Genomic DNA, 22,781 nt, shown 5'->3' on the forward strand with positions numbered 1-22,781 from the left:
GACTACTTCGTCAAGCCATGTTTTCAACTTACACCTGTTATCAAATGGTGAATCAGGCTTTTATGTATCTAGTCTGTTACAGCAGCAAATGAGGTCGAGGAGACGGAAAGGGCCCTCAAGCTCATTAACATACATGCTGACCAACTACATGGGTGACTCTGCTGCCACATCTGACGCTGGATATGGCTCAGAGTAGCGGTAGTGCTCCCTACATGGTATGCTCTCAGGCCCCAAATCCGCCTGATTACCTTACACATTTCACACGCGATCAAAGAACCGACTCACACTACCATGTTAGCTATACTTGATCATCTTATATTCAGATTCAACAGAGCCTAGAGATTTTACCGTTTATTACAGCACTCTAGCAACCTATCGGCTTGGTAATGACAACTACTATGCAATATCGTCATCAGCCTCACACATCTGACATGTTTCCTCTGTCAGCTGCAAGAATCCCGCGGCTTATCACCCCCTCAGCGCTGTCAAGATCCCCCAATCCTCCCATGGATTGCAACCTCTCTCATGGGGCCGCCGTTATACAACAATCACAAATCACCGTGGATCATGTCTTATCCGGGGTCACATCTAGACTGGTAGGCTGCATGTTTTTCTTTTTTTCTTCTTTCACTTTGGTGGCTGGATATAAGTCAAAGGATCAAAACTCAGCCCCGAGGGCTCTGAAGCTCCTCATCGCAAGACTGGGGTCTCCTGTGATACCTGTATGGTGGTGCCTCAGCACGGCCTGTGGCTATTTCGACCAACGCCCCCTCCTCCCCCTTCTCCCATCCACCAACCCTCGAAATCCGATATACGCGGTCGAACCCGCCACCTCTAGCCCCGCGCATGCTTCTTCACATGTTATAGAAAAGCCCTCTGGCCGTTCGATCCGCCATATACCCATCTTTTGGAACAAGTAATGTGTCCGCGATGCGCCTGGCATGAAAGAAGAGCTCAGTGAGGCAAACTACAGCGACGAAAAGATTGCTCTGAAAGCTAGAAACAGATGAGCACGCGTTATTAGCAATTTGGTTATTTTAGAGACTCAAAGCTCTCTTCAGCCGTACCAGCAGAGCTTATATCTGTGACTGGAGCAGCGAAAGCTTCAGCTGGTCTCCCTGAACAACTGGCCAAATGATGATCCCCTGCCACTGCGTTCAGGACACGGAGAGTCATTCCTCCTAGATAACCTCGTCTGCACTTTTGCTGGTAGAAGAAGTATGACTGTGGATCTGTAATACGAAGGGTGTATAACATGTCACCACGTCTTATACACAGTGAGCAACCCCCTAGTCCGGATCGAGCCGTCGTCGGTCAGGGCCGGTGAGGTAGGATATTGCGCCACCTGGATGTAACACAGAGCGGACAATGTGATTGATCGTGGCTTTTTTAGGCTGATCTTGACAGAGGCATGTACATATTGCCCAACTTAGAAAGAGTACGTCGTTGGCAGATACCGGCCCGGGAGAAGTCCCCATTGGTTGTTTGTAGAAACCCCTACGGCCATCTAAGAAATCAGAGGTGTTTTTTCTGAGTGTCATGGCTCCAGAGACTTGATATTCACAGCGCTGTCTTGTCGAGCGAACAGTTCCCAGATCCTCTACTCCTCTATTGCTGCACATGAAGCTAGTTAGCACTGGAAGGTTCAAGACCGAAGCTTATCGGGTTTTGTTATGCAGGACTGAATCCTCGGCGGCAAAACTGAGCTTGATGGATTCAGATTGATGCGGGGAGAGCCACGCTGCCACGCCCTTCGGCAGGATTGTCAAACCCGACCAACGCCAACCAGCTGAAAAGGACCCCGATCCTCCAGATAGCACATGCTTTCTGTTCGTTTAGCATTGCAACCTTCAGTATGTTAGTAGGCCCCGAACCCTGGGACTGGAGTAAACAGATGCCCGCCTTTTACCAGGTTAGCGAATGCGAGCGAGCCTCGCTTCACATCGACAGCACGGCTCATCTGATTGACCAGAGCCTTATCATCCAGTACGTGAACAACCAAAAGACCCTACCGTTCTATGCGAGCGTAATTTAACGCCCGCCACGGTTACAATGCATAGCATTGAGCATCCTGTTGTACTTACTGATTAGTATACCTGGGTAGCATTGTTCCTGTAGGAATCACCTATGGGATGGGGGTTCGCTGCCCTGAGTGGCCAATGTAACATGAAATCGCCAACGCCATATTCATGTGTTTCGGCGGAAGTTTGCCTCGAATGTTCGGATTGAAAGTCTACAACTCTTTATCCAGCCCCAAATCCCACGTACTCTTATGGACTGATGGCGTGGTACTCGACTGTATTCTATGGCACACGAACTCCAATTCGTTATAGCGGTACCATATACCTGGTGTCGTTGAACAATTCAGGGCCAATGCCCAATGCTGGAGTTATGGTCTTTACGAGATCAGCTTTCTGGTACTTGCCATTCATCGAGAATAAAAGATCGAAACAACCTTCCAACAAGGAACACCATTTTTCAATCTGATGTCTGAAAACCAGAAGGGGCTTGAGCGGCGTCGCGAGCAGAATCGCCTGGCGCAACGTAGATTTCGCGGTAAGCATGAGATACCGATACCACATAAATGTGAAGCGGAACATGGGCTGAACTGACTGTCATCACTTATCAGAGAGACACGGCCGGCGAAAATCTGTCGAGCAGCGTCCACGTACTCCTAGTGCCATTGCAGAACCATTTCCTGGGCAAGACATAAACCCAGAAGACGTTATATTATCTGGCTCCTCGGCTTTGACTGCCACAACTGCACCAGCTATTGCAATTGAGCCAGAGGACCAGTACATATCTGCAGACAGCACAGACGTGTTTCTGAAAGCCATCGACTTCGATTGCATGGAGAGCTTCCTGAAGCCAGACCAAGGACTATATGCAACCCCTAACTCATCGTCAGCTGAAGGAGTCGACTCCGACGAACTGAATCAAGTACTGAGCAGCTTCAAGCAAGATGCCTCCTTTCTCAACTCAGAGAACAGAAACAGGGAGAGGTCGAGGCCTTTCGGTAAACCACCAAACAACCAACTGAGCTTTGGGAGGAGCCCACTGCACATGGCCGTGCAAAAAGGGAACAGCAAGATCGTGCGTATCTTGCTTGAGCATGACGCAGACTGCAACACAAAGGACACTCACGGTCTAACTCCGCTGGCATATGCCACCATCAGGGGATTCGAAGACGTGGCAGATCTTCTCTTGTCCCATGGAGCTGGCATCCAGCATGTCGACCACAATGATCGCTCGGCTCTTCACGGGGCTGTTATACATCGCCGAGAGCGATTCCTTAAGAAGCTATTGAAACACTGTGCGGGAGATGGCGAGTTGATCAACGGATGTACCAAAGATGGAAGGAATGCCCTTCACATAGCTATTGCTATCGGCTTCGAGGCGGCTGTGGAGGTGCTTTTGAAAGCAGGGGCTGACGTTCATTATAAAGCCCGACATGATGAAGGGGTAACTGAGAGCAGCGTGGATAGTATCTAGGACAAGCATTATCTGGCATAAACTAGGTAGGGAAATAAGTGACACAGATTCGAGTAGGTACCGTTTGAAGTGGTGAGTTCACATGTGGAAGGAAAGGAGTAGTGAATCCGTGATGGTGCCGGTAACACTGCATACCTGGGCAGTGAGCTATCTATCATTCACCTCTGTGACGTGGACCGATTCCTGTCTACTTTCTTACTTGACGAGTGTGCATCGTATGGCCTTGTAGATTGATAGTAAACAAAAGTAAGACAAGTATCAAGTGTCAAGATGTGGAAAAGTACGGTTTATAGTTGGACTACATGTTAAGGTAAAGACACCATATGTCAACAACAAATACCCTTTCAATAAACCAGAGTCATGCATCTAGTGGCTATCTAACACCCTGAGCTTGTAGTGTTTAGTTCCTCGCAGCCCTTATAATCTCTTCAATCTTGCTGTACTGCGTCAACTTCTTGATGAATCCATCCAGGAAGCCGTGCGGCAGCATGGAAGCGTACCACGCCGTGGCAGCGCTCTGTCCGCGCCAGATCACGGCAGGCGGCTTGCTCTTGGACAGGTCCTGCACAACCTCCTTCGCCCAGAGAGCAGGGTTCATGCCGGTTCTCTTGAAGCCATCTCGACGAATCACGCTCTCCACGAGTTCTCTCGCAGGTTCGTAGATCGAACCCTTCGGCAGAATGGGGTCTGACCTAGAGCCCTGTAGCGAGGTGTTGTTCTTGAGCAGGTTGGTAGGGCCCACTGTGCCGGTCCTCATGTCAACGACCTTGATGTCAAACGCCTCCATTTCGATACGGAGCGTTTCCGTGAACATGGCGAGAGCGGCCTTGGAGGCACTATATGCGCCACCGAACGGGGCCGCCAGAAAAGCGCCTATCGAGGTGTTGTTCACAATCATACCCTTTGATTCCAGGAGCAAAGGAACAAACGCCTGTATCATGCGAAGTGGGCCCCACACATTGGTCTCGAACAGCTCTTTTGCTTTCTCGATCGAGGTGTCGACGACGGGCATCGTGAGCATAGTGCCCGCGTTGTTCAGCAGGATGTCGAGGCGCGGAATCTTGCCCAGACACTCTTTGATCGAAGACTCCGATTGAACATCAAGCTCCAAGGTTTCGATCCCCTGAGCCGTGAGCTGCTTCATTTTGTCGACATTTCTCGCCGTGGCATAGACGTGATAGCCGGCTTCATGAAAGGCGACTGCAAGCGCAGCACCAAGACCGCCGTCAGAACAGCCGGTGATGAGGATGGAACGCTTCTCCTTCTGTGTTGCCATGTCGAATCTGTCAACTCTCTTCTGGAATATGACTCGAAATCGAACTCGAAGATGAAGGTTCGAATCGAAGCTTGGGGGCACAGGAGTTGCAAAGTGCGGAGAAAGATAGAGGACCGATGGCAGGCCCAACGCACGAAACACAGCCCCTGCACCCTCTATGCAGGCTGAATACTCCATATCCAACGTCGAGACTGGACTGCAACAGTACATCTGAGTAGTACCTCTCTTTGTTCCCGGACGGTCAATTACATAGGACAGGCCCTTTCATTCTCGGTCGAGCCATTTCCCCCATTACGCGGGATGCGTAAAACATGACCATCACCAAACAAAATAGGTAATCAATCAGCTCCTCGTAGAAGAAAGCATTACTTGTAAATGTCATGAGGAGATTATATAGTTTGCCTGCTTACAACGCTTACCAGTTTACCACGACTGAAACTGCTTGCTTATAACGCGCGGTTATGACGTTGATTATTGCTGCTCTCCTGTGATTACCGTAGTATTACTTCTGCAACTGAGCTGCCCCTGGTCACGCAATCTTTCTTCCTTCAGCTGTACCCACCCAACGTAACCCTCCTCAATTCCGTATCTTCACACGGAGGCCCAGACTCCCCTTAGCAGGAAGTGGAACGATGTAATCCCTGTTGGCATCGATATCTCGGGAGCGAATCGTATCGAACAGTTCCAACGTTGGTCCGCTTTGCCCGCTGTACACGTCGTATTTGAGAAACAGGCTGGCCAACACCAGAGTCATTTCATGGCGCGCAAGGCCCATGCTATTGAGTAAAACCCATCATTAGCAGCGGCAAAATGCCATGATGCGTAGAAGAAAAGGACTGGGGCACCGAAGCTGAAACTATTCTCACCCTACGCAGCCCCTTGACCCTTTTGAAAAGCCCATAAATGCCCTAGAGATCTCAGGAGTCTCGATCCATCTCTGTGGACAGAATTCATAAGGGTCTTTAAAGACGCTCGAATTCATGTGGCTGGTAAGCGGTGATATGCTGTAGCATGTACCCGGCGGAAGGCAGTACTCTGCACCACTGGATTGATCCTTGTATACAATTGTCTCGCTGGGACAAACGCGGACTTGTCGATGCATGACTCCGGGGTGCAGGCGAATAGCCTCGTTGATGATGGCGTTCAGATAGGGAAGTCCACCGACTTCTGAAGCGGTCGGGAGGCGGTTTCTTTCAGGTACTGCTTCCATAAGCTCATCTCTCAGTCTTTGTAGAATATCAGGATTCGCCAGTAGATGATACAGAGATGTAGTGAGGGCGAGCGCTGTTTGTGCGTAGCAATCAGTAACACTGTCCGTCTCAAGATGGTGACAGGGATGGTATATCTAACCAGTAGTGCCTTCGCCAGCAAGCACAACCAACTGTGCTTCACTCGCCACTCTCGCATCTGTTTTATCCTCTGCAGGGAGAGTACTGTTGAGTATGCCACCCAATATGGTATTTTGCGCAAGTTTTGGATCGACAGAGCCTCTGATTTCACGGATCTTTCCGATCCACCACTGAAGAAACATGGGGTCAATGGAAGAGATCAACGAGCGAAAGAGTTGTCCTACCTCTTTCTTGTCCAAAAATTCCGACATGGACGGCAAAAGCTTCTTCATAGCCCAGTCAGGGGCAGACGAAGCCAAGATCCTAAGCCAAGGGAAATTGCCAAAGACGTGTGTCATGGTGTTGAGTTGATCACATGCGTCAAAGTATCCTCTTCCATAGTCGGGCTGGTGCAAGAAGCTGAACGAGTCGCCAAAAGCATAGAGCGTGATGATGTCGCTCGCGCAGGCTTTGAACAAGTGGTGCATCTTCACAACTTCTTGCCGTTTAGCTGAGTCCTCCATGCGCCTAAAGATCTGCTCAATTTGCTGTTTGACAATGGGCTCGAGGCGGCGAACACTGGAACCTGAGAAGAAAGTGTTCAAAGCGTTTCGACGTCGGCGATGAGTGTCGTGGTCGACAGTGGCCACGATGGACCCCGGTGCTGAAGAAACCAAATGAATGTCTGGCCTCAGTGGTTATTTGAGAAGGATACTCACTCCCTGCTCTCACGGCAACAGACTCGGGTTTGTTGATCTTTTTTCCTCGGCTGGGATAAATGACATCAAGGAAACTTGGGTCGTCAAAATGTACCTCATTCGGGGTGACTCGCACAATTGGACCTTTGTCTTCTCAAGCAAACGTCCTAGGATTAGGAGATAGATTCCTCCGAGTACATACCGTATTGTCTATGCATCTTGTCGACTTCGCGAAAGTATTGTCCGCCCTTCCATACCTCATAGTAAGTCTCATACCAGTACGTCAGAGCTGTGAAAGATCAGATAGTGTAATCAATTGATGTTATGCACTCCTACCAGCCAGCTTGGGCCCGGGAATCTTCGAAAGGGGAGAGAACTTTACTGTGATTTCTCAGTGTTAGCAAGGCTTCCTCAGATGCTGCAACAAGTCCAGCGCGTACAGCGGTAAATTCCAAGGCAAGCACCATAGACGACGAAAGCTATCGCGACTAGAAAAACCATGTGATAGCTCGATATCTCGATCTGGTTTGGACTCTCCATTGGGTTCATATTGGCAGAGGAGCTCGGAACTTCTGAAAGCTCGTTAGGCATTGCTGATGAAATGGAGGGCAATGGAAATGGTGCAGGTTCAGGTGCATCTACACATACAACAGACTCATGCTGAATAGCTACGCTCAAAGCTATATATACATTGTATTATTTCTGTCCCAGGACTTAAAGTGGACGATTAAACAGTAATCATGGCTATGGCTGGTCTGTGTTATGCAATACTGCCGGGCAACGCCTGAAAGTAATCACAGGCAGAGCATCTTATAGGGCCAGAAGCATACGTATATTCACATCTTCATTCAAGCTACGCAGGTATATAGCACAATGCAAGATCTCTGCCCTTGCTCTAAGCTTATAATTCGCAGCGTAGTGTCAACTGTAGCTCATACGTCACGCAGATGCCCATCGACCGTACTCGATGCTCCCAATTAGCCATATATCGACCTAATCATTGTCAATTCCAGAATCAGTTGCAAGAGACACAAGAACTTACCCGGGGTCTGATGCCATCGCAAAGATCAGATTCTGAGACTTTGCTTCAGGCCGTTTTCCATCCGTCCAGTCCACGAAGCCGTACCCAGCAGAGGAAATCACCTTTTCCCAAGCCTGAGTACTCTGCAGAGCATGCTTACGGCCGTCTTCGAACCTCCACCAGCCCTCAATCAGCCCAAACGCCGCATCAGCCCAAAGCATCTGCGAAGTCATCTCGTGGAAAATCAGAAAGCCGTCTTTACGCAGCATCTTACGGATAATCTTCAGAGACACCGCCAGGTCTCGGGTCGCATGGAGGACATTGGATCCCAGAACGATGTGTTGGCTGTTTGAGCAGTTCTTCGTCCGGCTCCTTCTCGATGTCGACCACCTTGAACTTCAAGAAGGGGTATTGCGCGTAGGTAGAGGCTGCCTCAGAGACGAGCAAAGCGCTGAGATCCGAGATGGTGTATTCTATGGGGATATTCAGTGCCGCCAGTGCTGGAAGCAGGCGAGACGTAGTGCCCCCGGTTCCGGCCCCAATCTCAAGGATTTTGAGAGGCGAAGTGTGCGATGGCCACTCGCTGCCGATTTCCTTCAGAAAGGTTTCCAGCTGCTCGAGGATTGTGCTGCTGGCATCGGATGTGGCGTAAAGCCTGTCGAGGAGGATGCGTCCCTCACGAGAGCCGAAAAGGAAATGGATGGCCTCCCCTTCTCCCTGGAGACACTTGCTTATCTTGGGACTCATCAATCGCATGAGCTTGATCTCAGCTTCTTGAGCTGGCCGCTGTTGCAGAAGCTGGTCAAACATGGGGCCGAGATCTCTGCTGGGGCATTCAGTTGCCGTGCGAGTCACGTTGGTGATGTCCTTGTCATGTATCTCGACCAAACCCGCATTCTTTTCCAGCACTCTGTAGATATAATCCACGTATTTCTTGTGCTGTGGCGCATGATTGATGCGCTCGAGCCTTGTGCCTGGCTTTGCGGATCGAATTGGGCAGCCGAGCTCTTCGAAAACATTACAGAAAATGGAAATGGCGAGCTTGTTGGACTTTGGCAGAAACTCGTCACAGTATGTGTCCAGATGGTTGTTGACGATGAAGTCGTCGGTGGCTTGCTTTACATCGCGGAAAGCGTCGAGGACAGTGTCCGAATCTAGAGCAACGTCTTGGGTGGCTGGCATGATGATTTTGTTGGCGTTGAGGCTCTATATCATCGAACCCCAGTGTCTCGCTGGGCTCTGAGGACTTATCACTATTTTATCTCACTCGAATCAGGGGTTTTTTCTTTTCTTTCCCCGCTGGATATGCTTCTTGATTATTTCGTAGACCAGTTTCTAGGGACTTGTACTACATTGGGTACTGTCCGAATAGTCAAGGTAACCTTTGCGTAAAAATCTACTGGTAAGCCTTTATAAATGTACTACCCACGAGAATGCCATGTCTATAAGCTGCAGTACCATCTCAGTCACGATTATCGCATGTCTTTGAACAGGGTAGATCTATGATAAACCTTGCAGTCGATGCTTCACTTGGACCACGTCTAGCTAGATCTTCCAGCCTCTTCTTGCCTCCTGGTATAGGTGAATAATCGTAAGCGTTGCGACGTAGCTTATGTGCAATAAGCAGCTTATGCTAAGCAACACCTCAAGTGTTCGATCAGTTAGTTCTACCCTGTTGCTCCAAAACTTGCTCCATGTTTGTAAAGGAGACGATAGGCCTGAAGCTAGCATTGTGCCATATGACTTTAGAACAAAGAATTTCGACCAAGGAAGATGGATATTAAACCCATCATCTTTCAGTCGCACAGGACAAAGATTTGTGATGCAGTGCTGGAGTGCTGAACAGATCCGTCCTTTCGAGCTGTTCACAAACCTTTGCGCTAGAATGCCGGCTTCACAAGACCTTCCCTGGGGAGTCGTCCACGAATGGCCAGCGGCGAGCTATGCACTGCTCATCATTTCCGTTGCCGGCATTTGCTTCCTCCAGCTATATCGCCTCGCCCTCCCCAAACCGATCCCCGGAATCCCCTACAACAAAGCCTCAGCTCGAAGGATCCTCGGAGATGTCCCACTCCTGAGACAGCATGTCTCGGAAGCTCAGGGGAGAAGCTTCGCCACCTGGCTTCTGGCATCCGTCAAAGATTTAGACGCGCCGCTGATCCAGCTCTTCCTCAAACCCTTCAAGAAGCCATTGCTGATCCTCTGCGACGTCCGCGAAACGCGCAACATCATGCTTCACCGCAAGGACTTTGATCGGTCCTCAAACACTGCGGATAAAGTCAAGGGCATCGCTCCGGATCATCACCTTCGACTGCGGACAAACGATGTGTGGAGGTCACATCGCCGGCTTGTCCAGGATCTGGTGACTCCGTCATTCCTTCACAACGTCGCCGGTCCTGTAATCCATCAAAATGCGATTGATCTGATTCAACTATAGCAGCTCAAGGCCAAGGTTGCGGAGGGAAAACCATTCGAAGCAGGCACGGACATGAGCCACGCTGCGCTTGATGCAGTCATGTCTTTTGCATTTGGCGAGAGGTTCACAGAAACTGCCACCAGACCATCACTGGAGTTGATGGAGGGACTCGGAGAAGAGTCGCTTCGGCGGATCAAGGAAACAGGGTCACTGACTACACCGATACAGTTTTCTACTGCGCCTGTACCTGATATCTTGCAGGCGATTACAGACTTGTCGGAAACAATTGGCCAAGTACGAGGCGCCATGCCACCGAGTTTGGCCTGGGCATTGATCATGCGAAAGCCGTACGTGAAGAGGGCAACTCGGATCAAGGAAGAGTATTTCACGAGAGAGTTGAAGCATGCTGTGAGTCTCTTGGATGACAGCGACGCCGGCAAAGAATGGTCGGCGGTTCACCACATGATTTTGCGAGAAAGGAGCTTTGCTCAGAAAGAAGGGCGACAGCCCGAATACTTCTCCCGTGTGATGTTTGATGAAGTAAGTCTTGTTGTCAGACATCGAAAGATCAGGGATGAAAGACTTACTGGACCACAGATCTTTGGGTCTTGTATATTGCCTGGTCACGATACCACCAGCACCACCATGAAGTGGACGCTCAAGATCCTTGCCGACAACCCTCAGTCGCAACACAGGCTGCGAGATACTCTACAAGCTTCTTTCGCAGCGGCCAAGCAAGAGGCCCGTAACCCCACTATCCAAGAGATCACCATCACAAATATCCCATTCCTCGATGCCGTTCTGGAAGAATTACAGCGATGTTGTCCAACGACCTTGGTGCTTGACCGCCAAGCTGTGGTTGATACTGAACTACTGGGTCATCACATACCCAAGGATACCGTAGTCATTTGCTTGACCAACGGTCCAAGCATGGTAGAGCCCGGTTTTGCCGTTGACGAAGCCAGCCGAAGAAGAGCTGATCAACCCGTCAAGAAACTCGGGCCAGAAGATGGCTGGGATATGAGTGACGTGGCGGCTTTCAGACCCGAGCGTTGGCTTGTTCAGAAAGAGAAGGGCGACGCTTTCAACGCAACAGCTGGACCAGTACTCGCCTTTGGGCTGGGGCTCCGAGGTTGCTTTGGGAAGAGGCTCGCGTATCTCGAGATGAGGATATTACTGACGCTCATTATCTGGAACTTTGAGCTTTTGCAGTGCCCGCCGGCGTTGTCGGGCTATGACTCGGTTTTGGTTTCGGCAAACAGGCCCAAGGACTGTTATGTACGTTTGAAGAGTCTCTGGTAGCTCACGTCTGAGAGTTGCCTAAGGCCATTGGGGTACGAGAACAGCATAGACGCGAATCTTTTTTGTTATCAGTCATTTTGTAGATGACAAATTCTTAACCTGAGGACCATATGACAACTGAAGCCGAAGCAAAGATACGACGTACTCTTAAGAGTGTGAAAAGCATATATGATACTTGGCTATGATATGTAAGAGAGACTATCTTAGACCATCATGTTCTCCTTGTCAAGAATCACAACTGCACCTTCACATACCTTTCCAGCCCCATCCGCCGATACGCATTCACCTTGTTATTATCTATCACCGCCGCACCAACATCCCCTCCGTCTATCACAACATCAACAGACACCCTAAACGGCTTCTTCCCCCTCGGCACATCCGACAAGTCAGCCAAAGCATCCGCAACAAGCGACGGCTCGGCATCCTGCGGCACCACACGCGCCGTCCCCGTCATCGTCTCCTCGCCCATGCCCTTCGTAGGACCACTCTCATACTCTGCCTCCACATCTTTGAGCTCCGGCTTCGCAGCATCGATAAAGTGATTCGTGCCCTTTACAAACACCCCCGGCAGCACGATCGTCGTCTCGATCCCCCACGGCGCAAGCTCAGCCGCATACGACTGCGCGAGCGCATCCTGAGCAGCCTTTGCGGCGAAGTAGGGGCCCGCCATGGGCGACTTGGCACCGTACGTCGAGCTGCTGCAGATCCAAATCAGGTGGCCGGATCGCGCCCTCCGCATGTGCGGCAGCGCGGCCTGGTTCAGCCTCTGGCAGCCGACGACGTTGACGTCGTACAAGTGAAGCAGCTGCTTTGCGCTGAAGCTCTCGGATGGGCCCCAGCACAGGTGGCCCGCGTTGTGGACAATGGCATCGATTCGGCCGGTAGATTTGAGGATGTGACTCACGGCTTCGTCGACAGAGGCTTGGGATAGGAGGTCAAGGGGAATGGCCCGGAGGTCCACCTTGTGCTGCTGGGCGAACTGCGAAATGGCGTCTTCGTATTCTTTCGTGTTTCCGCTGTGCGAGTACATGCCTGCAAAGACGGTATGGCCTCGTTTGGCGATGGCTCGAGCTGCCAGGGCGCCGAAGCCGGTGGATGCTCCTGAGATGAGATATACTTGAGCCATGATGAAGCCTGGTATAGGTTGCCTTGCGAATGTAACTGGTAAAGACTTGGTGTGAGTATGGGATCTGCTTTGGTTGTTTAACTACTTTCTTTTTACCATTCAGACAAGTTTGATAGCACGATATTTATACATGTTCTTGGTTCCCCAAGTTATGTCTGATGCAATCGTCATGAACCATCAAGTGATGCGACTGAGATGCACGTATGGCCGACTTGGAGTCGTCGTTCGGGATAAGGACCCTTTCGGAATTAATAAATGCGAATGACAACCCGCATTGCCGAACACTTGTCCGGCTGAAAGCCCACAGCCTTGTGCTCGGACAGAAGTACCACCACTGGCACGATTTATAGTATATGTGAATGCGGAATGCAAGAATCCTGGGCCTATCTGCTGCAGAGACATACTTTTGGTTGTGTTGCATTGGACTGACGAATTAGGCATTACATGTGTACCTACATTCTACGTCATCCCGGATCAAGCTTATTTTGGCAGTTCTAGTTGACTTCGAATCATCTCACGCCACCGGGGTTATAAACGCCATTCATGTTCAGTACATCCAAGAAACATAGCAATTGTACACCATCTAGCGATAATGGCTGAAATGGGAAGGTTTAACATCTAACAGATTCTCCTTCGTCAAACAAAGGGCATAGGCGGAGAAGCAATGAATTGTCAAGATTGAGCTTAGTATATCAACCATTCCACGAAGAAGAGCTGTGAGCATAAGCTTCGATAGTTTAGACATGATGAAATATGATAATCAAGCGTCATGAAATAAAATGAGCGAAACATGCGTTTTTATCCTCAATTCTATTAGAGTCGCTCGTTCATAGACTGCCCTGAGCTGTAATGGAGTTGAGCCGACCAACTGCGCGAGTCACTCAAAAGCCGCCACCTACTATATGAGCTGAAGCATATGCCACTCCAGCTCTACGCAGGAAGTGACATCAGTACAATACATGGTTGTAATACTCTAACAACACCTTCTATAGCCTTTGAATTATTTGTAAGTAGATAAAAAGTTATCTCCGATTATGTGTTTGGAGCAGCGTTGAGATTTTGTAACCTCATACATACTTGTACAAGCTGCGCAGAGGAGGCTCGCGTTTCGGAGTTAGACAATCTCCACCAAAACGCTGCAAAGCTCGAGACAGGAATATGGTGAACAAACTGCGCCAGCTCCAGCAGAACCGCATCTCATAACCACGTATTACAACGAAGAAAATGAGTAAGATCCGTAGACAACGTGGAAAATGGTTGCTTCCTACATGTGCATCTCTGAAGATTGTCATTCCTAACAGCCATCTGTAGCATCACCATATCCCAAACCAAACCTTACTATAAATTGCATGATTGCTTTAGAGCAAATCTATATACTATCAGCTTTTCGTCGCAGGACATCTATAGTAAACGACCCAGACAAGATACGTCAACTGCGTCCAGTTGGGTCGTGACTCTAAGACGTCCAGCCCGGACTTTTCGCTCTTGAGCCCCACTCAACTCGCGCGTTCCTGAGCTAAACTCCTCGGAAATAGTTTCGAACCATGAGGCGCCTCCATTTGCAATAGAATGAAGAGACAATCATTGGATGATCAAGCTTCTGCTTCATCGGATTTGTTGATTGTGAAACAAATCCATTTCCGAGAGCTTCCATTGGAACGTAATTATCGTAGACGGATGCAAGAAGTTGTTCATCATGATATAGTCACGCAGGCATATATATACCGGTAAACTGCCATCGATGAGAGGATAATTAAGCCCAGCAGCCAGCAACATCACAGTCTCCATCATCCCCTAGGACAACTGATCCCAAAAACCTCAAACTACAACGATTTTTCAGTCATCGAACGACATCACATCACACATCATGTCACTCCCCCAAACCTACAAAGCAATGGTCACCCTCGAGGCCGGCGCCCCCTTCACCCTCAAAGAGCTCCCCCTGCAGCGCCCCGGCCCCAACCAAGTCCTCGTCAAGGTCCTCGCCTGCGGCGTCTGCTTCTCCGACGTCGCCGTCATCTCGGGCCACGTCGGCCCCGTGTTCCCCCGCGTCACGGGCCACGAGCTGGTCGGCGACGTCGTGGCCGTGGGCGAAAACGTGACGCGCATCGCAGTCGGCCAACGGGTCGGCGGGCCGTGGCACGGCGGCCATGACGGGACGTGTCGGCAGTGCCAGCGCTCGCAGTTTCAGTATTGCGAGAACCAGGCCGTCAACGGGGTCAGCCATGACGGCGGCTACGCAGAATACGTCCTGCTCCGCGCCGAAGCCGCCGTTCGCGTGCCCAAGGAGGTCGACGCAGCGGAAATTGCACCGTTCCTGTGCGCGGGAGTAACCGTCTTCAACGGAATCCGCAAGCTGCACGTCGAGCAGGGCGGCATCGTCGTGGTCAACGGGCTCGGCGGCCTCGGCCACCTCGCAGTCCAGTACGCCAACAAGATGGGCTACGAAGTCATTGCCCTCTCCTCCGGCGACGACAAGGCCAATTTCGCAAAGGACCTCGGCGCGCACCACTACATTAACACCAAGGCCTCGGACGCCGTCGCCGAGATCCTCAAGCTAGGCGGGGCCGACATCATTGTGCAGACGGCCCCCGATGCCGAGACGCTGAGCGCCCTCGTCAAGGCGCTGGCGCCGGGGGGGAAGCTGCTGAACCTGTCCCTCATGGGGCCGGTGCCCATCGACACGACATCGCTGGTGATGAAGGGGTCGAGCGTCCACGGCTGGGCGAGCGGGCACGCGATTGATAGCGAGGAGGCGATTCAGTTTGCCGTCAGGCACGGGATCCGGTGCATGATCCAGCGGTACCCGTTGGCGGAGGCGCAGAAGGCGGTGGAGGACTTGATTGCGGGAAAGCCGCGGTTCAGGAACGTGCTGGTGATGGATGAGTGAGAATGAGCGTTGATTGACGTTATGAAATGGGCGCAATAGGTGGAAAGCATTGAGTGGTGTATTCTGTGTGTCAACGTTGATTACATGTACCTAGGCAGTACAAGATTTGGCCGGCTCGGTTTTGGCGCAGTGTTTAGCTCGAAACCTCGAGCTTGATGAGTTCAATTGAGACAGTTGAGTCCAGGCACCGGACCCACCTCCGCAAAGTGACAGGTACCAAGTCACTTTCGTGATCGCCTTGGATGCACCAGACGCAACTTTGACCTCCCTTGCACATTCAAACGAGGCAACAAACAAGACAGGAAACACCTGAAATTAGCAACTCTCTTAATGATCAATCTTATAGATCTAATTATCATTGCTTTCAACCACAACTGCCATATTCCGCACTGCAAACACAGAACATCCCCCAACATCTCCCGATCCAAGTTCTCATAGAAAGCCCTTCTCGAATGTTCCACCCCCCCAGCATTAGAAATCTCCCTCCCAAATGCCCGCCCCCGCCACAGCCGTGCAGATTCAGGGTCCTCCCGCTTCATTCGTCTTCCATTGAAGGCATCTGATGCAATTCAGACGTGGCGCGATAAGTAGTCTCTCCAGCAGAATCACAACAGCTTTCTCCTTTCTTTGACTTTTTTTTTTCTCCATCCATACTCACACGGCATCTTGACTATCGGGCCTAATATCCATCGATTGCTTTTGTATTCATCTCTCAGCCACAGCCAGCGACAACATCTGTTTACATCCCCCCTCTCATCTCATCACTTCCGCAGCTCACCATTGGGCACCACCTCGACATAGCCCGGTGATACGAGGACTACATAACATACAGTAAAGCCGTAGAAACACACCGCACTTCATCGAGCCTTGACTGGCGCAACAAAGCGCTTCAAGTCTGCTCTGCTGCGTTCACAGGCATGAACATCTCCCGCCATTAGGCAAAAACCATCCTCACCTCTCACACAACATCTCCATCAACACCAATCAACACACAACATCACACAACAACCACACGCCAAAATGTCCAAATCCCTCCAACTCAAAGAAGAAGGCAACCGCCACTTCCAAGCCGGCGACTACATCGGCGCCGACAGCCTCTACTCCAAAGCGTAAGCAAACCCCCCCTCATCAACCTCAACCTCAACACCAAAACTCACCACGCCATCACCAGCATCATCGCCGACCCCAAGAACCCAGCCCTCTACACCAACCGCGCCATGGCCCGCCTCAAGCTCGGCCACTGGGACTCCGTCATCTCCGACTGCGAGACCTGCCTCGCCCTCTCCCCCCACAACATGAAGGCCCACTACTACCTCGCCCAGGCCCAGCTCTCCCTGCGCGACTTCGACGCCGCCCTGCACAACGCCCTCGAGGCGCACAAGCTGGCCGCCGCCAACAACGACAAGTCCCTCGGCGCCGTCACCGCCATCGTCCTAAGGTGCAAGAAGGAGCGCTGGGCGGACCGCGAGAAGAAGCGCCTCCGGCTGGAGAGCGAGGTCCAGGACCGCATGATGGAGCTGCTGCGCAAGGAGAGGGACGAGATGCTCAAGGACGTGGCGCCCGAGGACGAGGCTGAGCGAAAGGCCATTGAGGACGAGGCAAATGAGAGGATGAAAGTCCTGAGCGACGTCTTTGAAGCGGCGCGGGCACAGGACCAGAAGAAGCGCGAAGTCCCCGAATGGGCCATTGACGACATCAGCTTCAACGTCATGGTCGATCCCGTCATCGTAAGCTCATCTCCCTTTCTGCCTCATATAAGTGAGCAAACATTGACAATGGCTTCATGAGCAGACAAAAACAGGCAAATCCTACGAACGCGCCTCCATCATGGAGCACCTCCGCCGCCACCCCTCCGACCCCCTCACCCGCGAGCCTCTCACGCCCGCCGACCTGCGGCCCAACCTCGCCCTGCGGCAGGCCTGCGAGGAGTTTCTCGAGAAGAACGGCTGGGCGGCCGATTGGTAAACCCGCAACACGCCAATCAACTAAACTACTTTTGCCTCAGTCGATCACGATCTTCCTTCTCTTCTCCAACGGATTTCTTAATGTCATGGAATTATAAAAGGGGGAGGGGCAGGCGATGCGAAAATATTTGATGAATTCATATCAATGTCCATATTTTGTCACGATTGGGATACAATGTACGAGACTCTGCGAGAGTAAACGGCATCGCATGGCGTTACGGGGTTTTTTTCCAGCACTTAGCCTTCGTTTCTATAGCATTTATCTTAGACGTAATGAACCTCTCTGCTATTTACCAGTCAAAGATTCACTCAATTCACCCCTAAATCATGCATTATGAGACGAAATTGCGGTCCAGTCATGTACATCATGTATTGCTCTTCCAAGCCCAAGCCTGTCATAAGCCAATCCTGTTCTATACCCATATATACAAACGACATTCCAAACCGTCATGATGTGTTGACAAGCACGCCGCCGCCCCTTTTTTCTCCATACGCCAAGAGACAAACACATATGTGTGATCCCTTCACCCCAAGCCCGTATCCTCGAAAAGACATCTAAAACGCCGCTAGAATGCAGTACCATCGCTTCCCTCATCGTGTCCCGGCCTTTTTAATCTATATAAAGGCCGGGGGTGGAGGTCCTCCGCCTCCTGGTGGTCCCGGCGGTCTTCTGCCGTCGCCACTGTTTTCCTTGACAAGCCCAACCTGTTCCTCTTCTGAAGGCTGGGGCGTTCGTCGGAAGACGTTAAAGGAGAATTGGCGCCTGGTGCCGCCGTGTGGCGGGGGCGTGGGACCGAGAAGCCCGGGGCTGGCAGCGGCGCCGCGATACTCCGTGTCGACATTGTCGTGGGAGAAGTATGACTGCTCGCGTGTCGGGCCATAGTACGCCCCGGCTTCGTCATCGAGCTTCGCCTCAGGTATAGCAATGTGGGTGAGGGGCAGCGGATGCATCGGGCTGCGGACCTTGTCGATGCCGTACTCGACCTCCTCTTCATCCTCGTCCTGCTCGCTGACCGGCAGGACATGATGCTGATGATGGCGGGATCGGCGGCCGCGGATGGTGCCCGCTAGGCTGGAGAAGACGTTGACGTTGCGGTCGTGCTCTTCGAGCTCACCCTCGGTAGGGAAATGCGACATGCCCAGCGGAGGGTGAGGCGTCGGAGGGGCTGGCGAGGGAGGAATCGGGGTCGAGAGCCTCGTCGACCGGCTGCGCATACTGGACGCAATAGTTCGCCTTCGCCTCAGCCCGTCCCATTCGTACATCGGCTGCCCGTCCTCGCTGATAGGGGCCATGGCCTCGGCCGCCTTTTCTTCGTGGAGACGTCTCAGCTCCTCGGCCTCCATGCGGAGGCGCGCGTTGGAAATGCGCCTGATGATAGCAGCTGCGCCTCGGATCGCATCCGCCTTGGGTTCCGTTTCAGGCTGCGGCTGCTCGGCAATCGTGTGAATCTGGTCGAGATCGCCGTTGAACACGGCAGCGTCGGGGACGTCCTTGGCCGACTTGGAAAGCTGCAATAACACGACGCCGGAGCATATTGTCAGAAAGCCCAGGACGACGGTGACAATGGACTGTGCAGTGCCCTTGAAGCCCTGGAATAAGACTGCGGATGTGATGATGGTGGTGCTGGTGAAATAGACGTAATATGTAGGCGTGACAATGGCGGCGTTGAAGAGGTTAAGGGCTTTCTGCAGGGAATTTTGTTTAGTTCATTCACAAGGTTCTGGAGATCTGCAAAACTCACGTTGAGAAAGATAATCTCCGTGAGCAAAGTGCCGACGACAAAGACGAGGAGCACCCATAAGAACCACTCCTTGTACTGAGGCTTCCCGCTAGCCCAGGCAATAATGGCCGCGCCCAGGCCCTGGGTCGACACAACGCTCAAGCCCCCGATCCAGCTGCAGATGGAGATGTAGACCAGCATGTTCTTCTTACCATACTTTGGCCCAACGAAAAAAGCGACAATGACGGATCCGACGAGGATGACGCCCGTATACGACAGGAACCCGGGCGTAATGACGTACTTTTGCATCTGCTGGATGTCGGCAACGGAGGACTCCTGTGGCGCGTTCATGACGATGACGACGGAGCCCACGATGCAGAGGAAACAGGCGACCTTTCCAACCAGACTCAGACGCTCCTTGAGGAAGATGGCGGACAGGATGGTGGTGATGACGACAGACAGCGCGCCCAGGGGCGTGACCAAGATGGCGTCGGTAAAGGCGTAAGCGACAAAGTTGCAGATCTCGCCGATGATCATGAGGATCATTCCGGTCCACCAGTAAGCGTTCTTGAGGTAGCCATAGCCCTCGCCCGCAACTTCGTTATACTTTGCGTTTGCCCTCAGCAGGCCGACCTTTTTCAGTACAAAGGACGTTCCGATAAACAGCCCCGATCCTATGGCCAGGCTGATGCCGATGGCTTTGTAGTATCCCGGTCGCACAGAGTCATCGCCTCCTGGCACGATTCCTCGTGGGAAGAGCAGATCATCGTCCATGGCGGATTCGAGCACCGGGCCCCAGAAGGGCGAGTCGAGAGCGGCAGGAAGAGGAGCGCCAGAGGATCGCGACGAGCTTGCAGACCGAGAAGGAGAGCGCCGAGGAGAGAGAGGAGGAGAGGAGGGAGTAGATGAGAAATCGGACTGGCGGTAGTCGAGTTCGGATTACATGGGCGAGTCGCGGGATCGACGGATGACCAGATGTGTCGTGGCTATGGTGAGAGCCAAAGGATGATGCGTCGAAGTGGCGGTAAATACAGAGGCCGGATGCGAGGGCCAATGCGACAGCGGGCGCAGGGAGATGGTCGAGAGCAGTCGAGTTGAGGCGGGTATCAATTATGGAGAGCAAGAGTCTCAGGAGCAAACAGGCGAATTGCAAGAGATGAAGAAAAAAAAGGCTGCAAGGTTCAGTACCTAGGGAAAGGGATTGCGCTGCAGGGTTGCGAGTTATGTATGAAATCAGATCCAATGCAATGGCGTCTGTGTACAAAGTTCCAAGCTTGTTGATGGAGATGCGCATGTGGCTTGAAGGGGGTTTGGGGCTGCGGAGGGGCGCTCCGTGGACTAACGCCGCTGAGAGGGCGGGGGTGGTTGGACGGCAGGGAGCTGCAGGCTTGGAGAGCACTAAAGCTGGCGCTGTTGACGAGCACCGGAGGCCCCTACTGGTGGGGTTCCATTGGCCAAGCCCGGGAGAGGGGGCGCAGTTTGGGGGGGCCACTGCTTGGGGCCGCGTACCGATACTTTCGAGTTACGCCTCGAACTGTGTGGTTTGTGGTTCAGTGGCTGAATCAATTGGAGTGCTCGAAATACAGAGCTCGAGGTTCATGTCGGTTGATGGGCAGTTGCAGGTATTAGACTTGAGAAGGAGTCGGGAGAACAAGCGGCTGTCAGATCACGCATCTCAGGCCGTCCCTGCAGGCGGATCGATGCGACGATGCATCTTTCGAGTCTAACGACGGACGGTGTCCATCCATTTGGTGTGTAGGCTCCGCTGCTGCTGGTGGTTGGTGATACCGTCACTGCTAAGCTGCAGTTACTCCATGGAGTAAGTGCCAGGCTCGCCAGCTTCAGCCACGTTCCTCGCACATGCGCCAGCCCACATCCAGTCCGGTGGATGAATAAACTCACGACTCGCCAAAGTCGCTGTAGATGAACCTTATCACGAGCCCACCTATAAATAACTTTACGTGATAGCTGCACTGGGCAGCAAAATACGCGTACCACCAACAGACTCTGCCGATGCATCAATACGAACAACTGCGCTCAGTCATGGCCCAACAGAGGCTCATTCATACCAGGAACTGGTATGGAAACCTGGACTCTCTTGCCCAACAGCCGGTGTTGTACAAGTGCTCACTCGCATGCAGGAAAACCTCGGCCGGCCTTGCGAATACGGCGAGGGGACCCTTGTCCCCGTGGCCTCTCGATCAAATCAAACGCGCGAAAAGCCAGATTCTTCAAGTTACCGTACAAGTGACTTACGCCAGGTTGTACGAAGAAGGAAATCGACGAAGTGACTATATGAGCTCATCTGGCATTTACCGGAAAGTCCCCTGCCCACTGCTACGGCTACGTGCATTCAATAAAGAAACAAAGCAAACAGCCGGAAACCGCCACAGATCAGCGGCTGACGCCATGGCTCCGGACCCTTCAGCGCTCTGACACTGCCTCCTTCTCGTACCTGCAAGCACTGGGCAAAGTGTTGCGATCCAACGAAATCCATCAAAAGGGAGAAGACGTAGGAGACACGCAAAAGAGAGACAAGATGCTCATACCGCCAAGAAGATGTAACCTGCGTCGGCTGGGTTATTCTACGTTTAACGTTTCAGACTCTAGCCATTGAAGCATTTACCACTTCAACTCAACGTGATGAGTACAGATACTTGACAACAGCAAGGCTACGTGTATCCGTTCTTCAACTGCTGCTGCTAAATTTATCCATTTTAAAGCCCTAGCCTAGCGCAAGCAGCCCCTGCCATGGCTTAAGTTGCCCTCAAATGCTACGTACCTACCATTCACCCTGTTTCGATTGAACCAGGACAAGTTCTCGCCAGCCCCTCTTCTGGAGACGTTTCTCCATCTCAGAAAACAGATGAGATGCTATTTGCTTCGTGGCTCGTGAATAGGAATCGAGACTCAATCTCCAATTCTCCGCGGACACGGTCGGACATAGCAGCCGCGGTGGGTTTCAGCTCACCTCAATGCATGCGCTGACTGCCGACATCAGCCAAGTCAGCCACCTTTGAGCTGTAATCAGGAAGTTGATCCTACCTACGTACAGGCATGGTCCAAAATGGAATCATCATCAGTCATGCTTGGGCATGATTTTCCTCGATAACAGCTGCATCCCCCTCGTATTATTACTTGTCCCACCAACTGTTGCCCTCTTTCTCTTTTCTCTAATTGCCCTGAAAAGTCCCTTCTGTTGGGCCAACCCACCCCGCAGCCTCGCCCACTTCCGCACCTCTTGTCCCTAAACGCTGGACTAGGCGCAACTCTCAGACACTGATACTGCATGCGCCGTTTCATCTTCGCACCAACTGTGCGACTCGCCCCAGACTTTGAACTCGGCCCCTCAAACCATCAGTCATCATACGCGCGGCCCTTGAACTCGGGTGCGACAACTTGATTGGGCTCTCTGTGGCTGCGCGGCTGGGAGATAGTAGTAGTACCTGTGAAACCCGGGCTCGACATGTCGTTGGGCTCGACATGTCGTTGCAACAGCCGGGTCATCGTTTCGGCTTCAAACTTGCTTCAATCTCTCATGTTCCAA

At 52.0% G+C, this 22,781-nt stretch overlaps 8 protein-coding genes across 8 annotated transcripts; 3 read left to right on the plus strand and 5 right to left on the minus strand.

The window, feature by feature from the left end:
- Positions 1-3,039: 3,039 nt before the first annotated feature.
- BBK36DRAFT_1099278 (ankyrin) lies at positions 3,040-3,228 on the plus strand (the record flags this gene model as incomplete). Its single annotated transcript, XM_024889134.1, has 1 exon — positions 3,040-3,228. A coding segment is annotated over one exon (189 nt), but the record flags the coding sequence as incomplete, so codon positions are not given.
- A 664-nt stretch (positions 3,229-3,892) lies between these two features.
- BBK36DRAFT_1117223 (NAD(P)-binding protein) lies at positions 3,893-4,768 on the minus strand (the record flags this gene model as incomplete). Its single annotated transcript, XM_024890327.1, has 1 exon — positions 3,893-4,768. The coding sequence occupies one exon, from the start codon at positions 4,766-4,768 to the stop codon at positions 3,893-3,895; it is 876 nt and encodes a 291-aa protein (XP_024750081.1).
- A 577-nt stretch (positions 4,769-5,345) lies between these two features.
- On the minus strand, positions 5,346-7,295 carry BBK36DRAFT_1117735 (cytochrome P450; the record flags this gene model as incomplete). The annotated part of the gene is made up of 8 exons (XM_024890389.1): positions 5,346-5,544; positions 5,635-6,052; positions 6,119-6,287; positions 6,342-6,675; positions 6,839-6,938; positions 6,997-7,083; positions 7,131-7,175; positions 7,235-7,295. The coding sequence occupies 8 exons, from the start codon at positions 7,293-7,295 to the stop codon at positions 5,346-5,348; spliced, it is 1,413 nt and encodes a 470-aa protein (XP_024750082.1).
- Positions 7,296-7,771: 476 nt separating this feature from the next.
- On the minus strand, positions 7,772-8,997 carry BBK36DRAFT_1140539 (hypothetical protein; the record flags this gene model as incomplete). The annotated part of the gene is made up of 3 exons (XM_024893387.1): positions 7,772-7,787; positions 7,837-7,989; positions 8,090-8,997. The coding sequence occupies 3 exons, from the start codon at positions 8,995-8,997 to the stop codon at positions 7,772-7,774; spliced, it is 1,077 nt and encodes a 358-aa protein (XP_024750083.1).
- A 703-nt stretch (positions 8,998-9,700) lies between these two features.
- BBK36DRAFT_3909 (cytochrome P450) lies at positions 9,701-11,533 on the plus strand (the record flags this gene model as incomplete). Its single annotated transcript, XM_024898055.1, has 3 exons — positions 9,701-10,213; positions 10,253-10,771; positions 10,829-11,533. 3 exons carry the CDS (start codon positions 9,701-9,703, stop codon positions 11,531-11,533), a joined length of 1,737 nt encoding a protein of 578 aa, XP_024750084.1.
- A 232-nt stretch (positions 11,534-11,765) lies between these two features.
- BBK36DRAFT_1118137 (NAD(P)-binding protein) lies at positions 11,766-12,659 on the minus strand (the record flags this gene model as incomplete). Its single annotated transcript, XM_024890436.1, has 1 exon — positions 11,766-12,659. The coding sequence occupies one exon, from the start codon at positions 12,657-12,659 to the stop codon at positions 11,766-11,768; it is 894 nt and encodes a 297-aa protein (XP_024750085.1).
- A 1,867-nt stretch (positions 12,660-14,526) lies between these two features.
- On the plus strand, positions 14,527-15,549 carry BBK36DRAFT_1198302 (GroES-like protein; the record flags this gene model as incomplete). The annotated part of the gene is made up of 1 exon (XM_024897031.1): positions 14,527-15,549. One exon carries the CDS (start codon positions 14,527-14,529, stop codon positions 15,547-15,549), a length of 1,023 nt encoding a protein of 340 aa, XP_024750086.1.
- A 2,636-nt stretch (positions 15,550-18,185) lies between these two features.
- BBK36DRAFT_1101685 (DUF803-domain-containing protein) lies at positions 18,186-20,008 on the minus strand (the record flags this gene model as incomplete). Its single annotated transcript, XM_024889164.1, has 2 exons — positions 18,186-19,199; positions 19,256-20,008. Coding segments are annotated over 2 exons (1,767 nt in total), but the record flags the coding sequence as incomplete, so codon positions are not given.
- Between the last annotated feature and the right edge of the window lie 2,773 nt (positions 20,009-22,781).

Source organism: Trichoderma citrinoviride, assembly GCF_003025115.1.
Source record: "Trichoderma citrinoviride strain TUCIM 6016 unplaced genomic scaffold BBK36scaffold_6, whole genome shotgun sequence".
In the NCBI taxonomy this organism is placed as follows: Eukaryota; Fungi; Ascomycota; class Sordariomycetes; order Hypocreales; family Hypocreaceae; genus Trichoderma; species Trichoderma citrinoviride.